We start from the raw sequence: 8,797 nt of genomic DNA, 5'->3' as shown, positions 1-8,797 counted from the left end.
TCTTAGTTCTTTTTTTTTATAATTTTAGCTCCTAATTTACAGGAAGAAAAAACTTCCAAAGACACAAATACAAAAAGCTCAAACTTTTATACATAACAGTGAAGGATTTAATGTTCACAACAACATGAAAAGTAAGAAATAACACTGCATAAATACCACTTAATGTTGGAATAATGCAACATCACATTAACTGTCATTATTAAATATGTCTCATTGGGTATAACAGCATGTATAGAATAAATGGGCATTTACATTACATATTTACAGTCTCATGTACAATATAAAAGCTTCTTGCCACAGGTCCTCAGATTCTGCTGAGCCTCCTTCAGATTTACACAAAAGCTTGTTCTTATCTCTTCTTGTTGAAAATGCAGCTGGTGTTGGGTAAAGGCACAGCGGCCGCCTGTGGCAATATATCCACGTCCAAGAGAGGTTTTCTTTCACAGGACATGGTACACGGGCCGGGATCCGGGGCTCTCCGGCGTGCAGGGCTGCGAGTCGGAGCTGCCGGGGGAGAAGGTGGCCATGTCTCTCAGAGAAGCCGGTCCACAGCTGGACTCCACCGAGGAGAGACGGTCCACAATGCTGGAGAGACACTCGAGACTGGAGGCTCCGGCTGTTTTGTCGCCCAAACTCTCTGATAGGAGGAAGGGACAGGTGGGATCAGTCAGGTTCTCGATGCAAGGATAATTTACAATGCACTGATAAAATGCTGCAAATGAACAATTATGTTTTAATTTTTTAAATTTATTTTTAACTCCTGGCACTGTGGGGCACACAGGGACAAAAAACTCAAAGATTTAAAGTCATCATTCAATTATTAGACTTTTAAAGCTCTATTGTAGCAAGAAAGCATGTCATATTCATATCAGGCTGCTGTTACGGTCAAAAGGTCTTACCAGTCTTTGCATACGAATAGCTGTTGCTGTAGTTTGCATTCAACTGTTGCCACACTGGACTGTTGCTGCCAGCCTGGAAGGAAATAAGAAATCAAATTTACCCTTGAACCCATTAAAAAAAAAAAAAAGACAGACAGATATTATGAGCTATGTTTGCATAAATACATGTGGGACAGGAAGAGGCAGAAAAAGAGACCAAAACACAAGCATTGCCCTTCATGATATTCTGGGCAGGCTAATAAATCCTGAATTCCAAAGTTATGGGCTTCTTTATTTCACATACACCTTAAAGCCAAAGTGGCAGCGAGCACTCCCTTCCCCTGCCCGGTTCTGAGCGTGGCGAATCGATTGTATCAGTGGAAGCAACACCAGTTTGTGCAAGACGACACTTTCTCCTAGTAAATCTGCAGAAAATCCTGGCAGCGGCGCAGAACATGCAGTCAGGATGGAATGCAGAAAGGCACCCAGTTTTTCCTGCCAGACTTCAGTACGGTGGATTTAGCTCAGTTTATTAGGGCTATAAAGTGTCCGGTGGTGGGAAAGCCATTATTCCATCCAGCATTGTAAGTTCTCTTGCATTAACTAATGCGCTGTCACCTTCACAGTGTTACTGAGAAAAACTAACTCAATCTGACCTGTTGTAATAAGCATCAGAGAACAGAGACACATGTAAGAGTACAGAATAGATGTTGGTATTAAAGAATTATGGGACACGCATGAAGAGACGTGGTAATTGAGGTCTTGGTGCAAAACAAGCTTATTTGATTAAGAGGTTTTTAAATTGGAAATCCAGGCTCTACATTGAAATTAAATACTCTGCATGGTAATGAGAAATGCCAACAGTGCATGGGCTTAAATTCAAGACACAGAGGACACTATTTGTCCACAGTCGAGCCTTTTTTGGAGAAATTCCTATAAGACGAACTCCTGTCTCACATGCAGTAGTCCTCATTTCTCTGATGGACATGTTAAAGGATTTACAGCCACAACAGGGCTGCAAGGCTCTGTACAACCAGATGTTTGCCTGAGGAGGCCGAACCTGTGGATCAGAGGTCTTACCATGCCGTCAGAGCAGCTGGAAAGCGGGCTCCCTGGCTCAGAGCTGCTCTCCCCAGGTAGACCGTAGTAGTTTTCCACCTGCTCTCGTAGCAGCTCCTGCAGGCTTTCGATGTACTGGATGGCATTGCGCAGGATCTCCACCTTAGGCAGACGCTGGCTGGGGTTGGCTGAGGTGCAGCGCCGCAGTGCCTCAAAAGCGTGGTTGACCTTCTTCAGCCGCCGGCGCTCACGCATGGTGGCAGCCCGTCTGCGGTCGACAAAGCTGGACTTGCGCTTGCAGGCCTTGCAAGCCCACTGGAGACAGTGTCCCGGCTGGTGTGGGGCTCCGGGGACCCTGACATGTTCATCCTCCTCTGAGCCGGCGAGCTCCATGCCAGGGCCAAACTCCAGGCTGTCTGGAGATGAAGAGCACGCTCTGTCGTAGTAGACCTGGGACGGTGAGAAGACATCCATGACTTATTGAAGAAAGGAGCCCGAATGGATGGAGTGATGGGTGCAGAGGAAGGAAGGCGGGTAGAGGAGTGGGGTGAGAGAGAGGAGACCTCTGAGTGATATGAAGGGTCTGTTGCCCCAGGCCCCCCTTATATGCCCCCAGGCCAGAGCCCAGGGCCCACATTGGCCAGATCTAATTACCATGGCCCATTGGCCCAGCCAGAAGGCAGGCTGGGGTTAGCTCAACTCCCTCCCTGCCCCATCCCAAACCGCTGCCTCTCACCCCCCAGTACCCTGCAGAGTTTCCCACATCTGCACTTACTGGTGTTTTCCCACTCATCACCACTCTCTCCTTCCAACAGCCCTCGTCCTGCAAGGCCATGATGAATACAATGCTTGGGAATGTTTCAGGAGAGTGGGTGAACATTTGCAGCTTTAACCACAACATGACCTTTCTTCAGTAGTCATAAGCGCTTCATTCTGCTTGCTGGCCCGCAGGCATCAGGTCGTAGCTGACAACGAAAGCGACACTTTGCTATAGAGACATAAATATTAAAGTATTTTAATAAAGTGCAGAAAAAGAGGGTGACCACTTGTAGGAGTATGCAGGCCAATTTTTACGGTGGAGACAACAGCGTTGCAGATGCAGCCCAGCTGCAATGGAAGGTGTAACATTTCAAGCCCAGTGAGTTCACATGACAGCGGTAAGACCCCTCTAAACACCCCGAGCTCCTCACTGAAGGTGCTGTGAATGAGGTGATCCCTGTTTGCCAAAGCTCATTAAAACAGCAATTACACAATTGACACCACTGCGCAATTCCCTGCACCATTTTGCCTCCAAGGACCAAATTTTAACCATTAAAAGTTATTGACACAAGTCAAGTACTTCAATTCAGCACACAACAGATGGCCATTACGGTGCAGCCGTTTTATATTCAGGTGGAGGTCTGAAGGTTTTAGAGGGTTTGAGACATGAGGAATTGAAGGCTGTTTGACTATACTGCAGAAATGTTAACATCTCTTACTTTTTCCTTTTTCCTTTTTTTTTTAACTGATCAAATCATCTCCAAACGTTTCAGACATTTACCTTTTAATCACATGATTTTGTTCACCTTGTTATATTTGCCTTACTCTGCTTTGTTGCATGCTGTTGACATGTGATAGAGACGGTATCATAAACCGCACTGAGGTGAAGCTGAATTATCTATTTGCAGAATTGTTGTCTTACAACAGACAGAGACTGTCAGACAGAATGGGAGTTTTTTTTTTTTTTTGCAGGTCGACGCTGAGGTTCGCTGACTGGTTCAGGTAATTATGTTGTTGACAGCTTACACGGATACAATGCGGATATTTCTCACAATGTGTCAAAACGTTTGGCGAGCCCCCAGCTCTGGGAACTGCGCGCACCTAAGAAAACACCAGTACCTGCTGCCTCTGAATTGCCGTCGGAGTTTGGATTAGGCACAGCTGAAGAAGACATCGGCTCGCCTGCGCTTGTAGCCGCTGAGAACATCAAAGGCTGCTCGGGCTGAGAACAACGGCGACGATGAGAAAACCTGGCTAATTGAGGCTGGAGTTAGATTGGCGCAGCACATGGCGTTATTAGGAACTCGCGGGGTTTATACTGGCGCAGTCTTTGCGCACAGGCCGGTGCTGTGATCTGTGCGCCCGCTCGGTCTCTTGGGAACTCACTGAGTTTGCTTTTTTGTTGTTCTCAAGGGTCAGAGGCAGAGTTAAGTGAAGGGCAGGAGGTGATCTTTTATGTCCATCTCCCTCACGTCTGAAAACCTTATTTCTTCCAAACTGCCTCATGCTTTGACTTAATATGCTGCTTGTTTAGTTCGGCACCGGCTCCTCTGACACTCACACAATTTATCACTTCCATTCCTGCAAAATAGATTCTGTTTTTGGCCAAAGTGATGCACATTTTTAATTTCTTTTCTGTTTCTTTTTTTCATATTTTAACTGTCAAAATACTTTTGAGGTTTGATTTTCATGTTGTTTTTTTTCTGGGTGAAGAATAACTGCACTGTGGTTTTAAAAAAAATCATATTTAATGCTGTGAAATGGAAAGTAAATAAAAACAGGGTTAAAATCTGACTCAAAGGGTTTTTGAGGCTATTTTTCCCCCCACATAAAATCCAAGTCGGTTTTACATTACCCACAAGAATTAGCGAAACAAAAAACATTTTGAGTGGCAACACCATTTGTTTGGCAGTGAGCAGAGAGAGGTGCACTGACAGGCCTGTGGCACTGAATCCTTTTCTTAGCAGGATATTCAAGGAAAGTCTGGATAAATCAGAGCACTCAGCCTCCGGGCTCATTCCCCCCTCCCATAACAGCTCGCCTTTCATCAGCTTTGACTTTTAAAACACTGCCTTCACAGCCAAATGAGAATTATATGGTGTCATCAGTAACACCGAAATCCCTGTAAAGTTAGACAAGAGAAAGCTGGGGGGGCTCTGAGAGGGTGCTGGTTCTTTGTGGGGAGTGCATGCTTTCCATCTGACAAAGGAATCAGAAAAATAACACAACAAATGCAACTTTATTAACAGACCAAAAATGTTCAAGTTCATTTACATTATATCAGCAAAGGCTTTACATTTTCGACAGTGATAAGCACCAACACTGAAGCAAACAGGACAAACGGTGAGTGTTGATGTTAGGTCCACAATGCTGGTCTGTGTTTGGCACAAACGGACATGAAATTGGCAGCTTACACAGTGGAGCTGCAAATGAAGTAACGCTCCAATCACAGTGAGAGAGTGAGTGAGTGAATGAGTGAGCAGGAGCCCCATTAAAATCACATTACTGTTTGGAGCTATCGTGTTTCTGCGTGGTTTCGACAGAAAACAGGATATTTGGTAAACGATACAAATTGTTCTGTTGAAAAGAGCCGTTTTAAAAGCCCTGGATCTTTTTCAGTTTTTAATTCAGCTCTGGTGCTGAAGAAATATTCACATTATTCCTTTACTCAAATAAAAGTACACAAAAATGTAGAAGCTCGACATAAAAAAAAAATAGGTCTTGCATTCAGTAAAATGCATTTGAGCATCTAAAGTAGTATTTATTATACAGAATGGCTCATTTCAAGTTGTATTATTGTGTAATTTACAGTTTTGGAAATTTCATTGGTGTTGCTTCATGTTGCCTAAGCATCATTTTAATGTAGTAATTGGTCAAGGAGGGGCTGACTGTAACTGCTCTGTGTGCCGGGGGAGTGTAAGCATTTGTTTAGGATGGAAGTTTTATGTAAAACAGAACCTTTGACCATCAAAAAAGCTTGTCCTCAGGCCTGAGAGATGAGGCAGAGTCCCAGAGGTCAACCAGGGCTCTGTGTCAGCCACAGAGATCCAGTGCAGCCTAACATCATCAACAAACGCCGCCCCCTCTGATGTCAATACACGACAACAAGACTCCACGGATTACCATGCCGTTAGCATCATGTCACACATTTTAATAGCTCGCATGTAAACGCTTTGCAGTGCGATGACGAAGCAAGTGATGATGAATTAAGAACCAATGGCTCAGATAACTTCATTATCCCGCTGGGCTTTGCACTCATGCCTGATGCCCAAGTTTCCATGTCCCCAGCATACGATCGGAGAGGAGAGCAGAGGCACGCTGTGTTTGCAGGGGGACTCGAGTTACTGTTGTGGGATCAGGCCTTCTGGATGCCAGTTGGAACAAAGAGATGCAGCTCGGCGGCAAACTATTCCAGTGCAGTTTATGGACCTCTAATAGCTGTGAATGCTGGGGGGGACCCGGTAGAGCTTGAACCAGTGGTAAAGCCCAGAGATGCAGTGAGGAGAACAGTGACAGGTTTCAAGATGATCAAAGTTTTGTACATTACAAATGATCAGATGCTGGCTGCTTCTGTTTGTCAAATACAAAGAATGAGGAATACAGTGGTTTGCTATGTTGCAAAAGTAGCACATTTATTTTCATGGTCAGTTATGTACAAATATTTAAATACAATATCAGCTTTTTAAAGTGTTTGTCTGCCTTTGAATACAAAATAAATAAATCTAAACATCACATTATTATAAAATATGTACAAATGTGTTGCTCCTGCTGTACAAACGAAGACTACACAACAAACAGAAGCCAGAACGGCTGACTACCTGTGGAAATAATTTAGAGATAAACAATGGAAATTTAAAATTTTAAATATGTTTTCTAGCAAAGGTTTTCACTGATGTTCCAGTTTCAGTTTTCTGAAGCGTCCTCGCTGAAGCTGATTTTCTCGTCGCTGGTGATGCTGTCCACAATGGAGGACAGACGCAGGAGGCTGGAGGACGCAGAGGACTCACCGGTTCCTGGAAAACAGAAACAGAAACTGACCTTTAACCCCACCTGACTGCTGGTTTTCGTTGTGTGTTCTGTCGGTCGTGAATGAAGTTTGACAGGTTTACCTTCTCTCTGGTTTATCATCGCTGCAGTGGAATGGTCAGCAGAAGTCGGCCAGGGCTCAGACGACTTTTTCCAGTGGTACTCATGACTGGAAACCTGTAAGGAACCCAAATCACATGTTTCATACATACATGTACATTTTTACATTCTAGACAAAGAAAATGACTAAAATAAGAAAATGATTACGATTATTGTAAGATCACAGGGAAATGTTCATAGAAAAAGAAGTGTTTGTTAGATGTTTGTGATATTAGTGTTGTCATTCCTGGGTATCTTAATGTTAAGCCCAGCTGAAATAAAAATATCATAGTGACACTGAGAAATGAACATGGACTTAACACATCATAATGTCATTACAGGCATCAGAGATACATTACAACAGGGAAATACATCTCTGAGTTACCATGATGTCCTTATGAAGTCACCTGAATGTCACAGGCTGAAAGACTCTAAGGAATATTATGGGAATGCTATGAGGGCTGTGTCTGATATTATCTTACACTGTGTTCTTTAGAGTTAGAGTTATGGGATGATCCGTTCTGGGTTTTCTCCTGCTCGTCCAGCGTTTGCAGCAGGTCCTGTAATCTCTCAATGTAGCTGATGGCGCTGCGTAAAATCTCCACCTTGGGTAGCCTCTGGTTGGGGTTGGCCACGGTCTTCCTCTTCAGCGCGTCGAAGGCCTCGTTGATCTTCTTGAGCCTCCGCCTCTCCCTGAGCGTGGCGGCCTTGCGTCTGTCCGTCGGCGCTGACTTTCTCTTGCAAATCTTACAGGCCCACATGAGGCACTGGCCCTCGCAGTGCGCACGGAGTCCCGGAGGCGCAAGGACGTGCTCCTCCCCGCTGCTCTCCCCCCCGGTCTCGGACGGAACATTATCCTGGCCCGGAGACAGCGGGCTGTCATTGCCGTTGTACAGAGGAGACACCCCCGCCATGTCCAAGTGCTGCAGTGGTCCATGATCTCCTTCCTCCAAATAGCGCAAATCACTGAAAAGATAAGCGTTGGTCTCAAAAAGGTCCATCATATTGTTGCGCCCCTCTCTCTGTTTTGACAGTGGGACTCTGGCATTTAAATAGAGCAGCAGGGACACAAGTCACCAGGCTTATATATAGAATGTGAAACTCTATCCAACAGTTTGGCTGTCACACTGCATCAAGCATGGTTTTTTTTCAATGGGTCTTTACAACCTACTGACTTTGTGTAGGGAATAAATATACATTAAGGCCTTCACATCGTATGGAAATGTTACCTCAGGTTTCATGACAGGTGCTTTAAGTACCAGCTCATATCAAGGCAAAGCTGAGTGTGAATGAACATGGAGAAGTAGTGGTGCCACATTCTTTAAAGACAAACTTTATAAAGGTTTTATAACTTGTACATAATGGCTTTAATAGTTAAATAATAATTTATCAGTGCTGTTAATATCATCATGGTGTGATTAAAGAAGACCCTTGCCAGGTTGTGAAAAATCATTTTTGATTGATGCATTCAGAGCACCATTTGATTTTTTCTTCTGAATGACTGAATTCTTTTGTGAGTTTTGTGTGTCATACCCCTGAAATGGTCCGTTCCACTCGACACACAGTAACACCACACACAAATAAAGACGTCCAGCAGCTGACCTTTAAGCTGCAAGGAAAAACAAATCAATGTCGTAAATTAAATATATGGTGAAAACATGTTTTACACAAAAACAAAACAGAAGGACGATACAAAATCTGCCTGTACAACACACTGCTGTCTCAGTGTGATGCTCTGGACAACAGCAATGGACATGTTTATTTCACAGAGTGTTTTGGCGTCTTCAAACAAACCAAAATAGTCACCAACTACGGTTTCTTTACTTGATAAGTCATCATGTCTTATCAGTCTTATCAGTGTCAGTAACTTGCTTATAAAATTGCTTATAAATACTGGATATTTTGGTTTGATTGCCCTGAAGCTCTTTTCCATATTCATTTTATTATAAATGCAATGGGTGCCAACAGGAGTTTCT

The 8,797-nt window shown here is 43.9% G+C and overlaps 2 protein-coding genes across 4 annotated transcripts; both read right to left on the bottom strand.

The window, feature by feature from the left end:
- Nucleotides 1-204: 204 nt before the first annotated feature.
- Nucleotides 205-3,939, bottom strand: myf5 (myogenic factor 5). Of its 2 annotated transcripts, XM_041030210.1 has the most exons (4): nt 3,816-3,939; nt 1,959-2,387; nt 900-972; nt 205-637 (listed from the first exon to the last, which is right to left on the bottom strand). In XM_041030210.1, the coding sequence occupies exons 2-4, from the start codon at nt 2,328-2,330 to the stop codon at nt 441-443; spliced, it is 642 nt and encodes a 213-aa protein (XP_040886144.1). In that variant the 5' UTR covers nt 2,331-2,387; nt 3,816-3,939; the 3' UTR covers nt 205-440. The 2 variants fall into 2 exon arrangements, with proteins under 2 accessions (XP_040886144.1, XP_040886143.1); XM_041030209.1 differs by lacking the exon at nt 3,816-3,939 and having other exon boundaries at nt 1,959-2,482.
- A 2,400-nt stretch (nt 3,940-6,339) lies between these two features.
- On the bottom strand, nt 6,340-7,847 carry myf6 (myogenic factor 6). Of its 2 annotated transcripts, none has more exons than XM_041030140.1 (3): nt 7,304-7,847; nt 6,806-6,899; nt 6,340-6,709 (listed from the first exon to the last, which is right to left on the bottom strand). In XM_041030140.1, exons 1-3 carry the CDS (start codon nt 7,823-7,825, stop codon nt 6,600-6,602), a joined length of 726 nt encoding a protein of 241 aa, XP_040886074.1. In that variant the 5' UTR covers nt 7,826-7,847; the 3' UTR covers nt 6,340-6,599. The 2 variants fall into 2 exon arrangements, with proteins under 2 accessions (XP_040886074.1, XP_040886075.1); XM_041030141.1 differs by having other exon boundaries at nt 7,427-7,847.
- Nucleotides 7,848-8,797: the final 950 nt, after the last annotated feature.

The sequence above is a fragment of the Toxotes jaculatrix genome, chromosome 22 (genome assembly GCF_017976425.1).
Source record: "Toxotes jaculatrix isolate fToxJac2 chromosome 22, fToxJac2.pri, whole genome shotgun sequence".
NCBI lineage: Eukaryota > Metazoa > Chordata > Actinopteri > Toxotidae > Toxotes > Toxotes jaculatrix.
The sequence above is the reverse complement of the archived record's forward strand: the minus strand, read 5'-3'. Positions and strand labels throughout refer to the sequence as shown.

Bases quoted from the DNA above. Each gene is read 5' to 3' on its own strand.
- myf5 (XM_041030209.1), bottom strand. From the start codon at position 2,411: ATGGATGTCTTCTCACCGTCCCAGGTCTACTACGACAGAGCGTGCTCT. The intron at 973-1,958 runs GTAAGACCTCTG...ATTTCCTTCCAG, and splicing joins CCAGCTGCTCTGACGGCATG to GCTGGCAGCAACAGTCCAGT. The intron at 638-899 runs GTAAGACCTTTT...TCCTCCTATCAG, and splicing joins CTATTCGTATGCAAAGACTG to AGAGTTTGGGCGACAAAACA.
- myf6 (XM_041030140.1), bottom strand. From the start codon at position 7,825: ATGATGGACCTTTTTGAGACCAACGCTTATCTTTTCAGTGATTTGCGC. The intron at 6,900-7,303 runs GTAAGATAATAT...GGTTCCTTACAG, and splicing joins CTAACTCTAAAGAACACAGT to GTTTCCAGTCATGAGTACCA. The intron at 6,710-6,805 runs GTAAACCTGTCA...TCTGTTTTCCAG, and splicing joins GATGATAAACCAGAGAGAAG to GAACCGGTGAGTCCTCTGCG.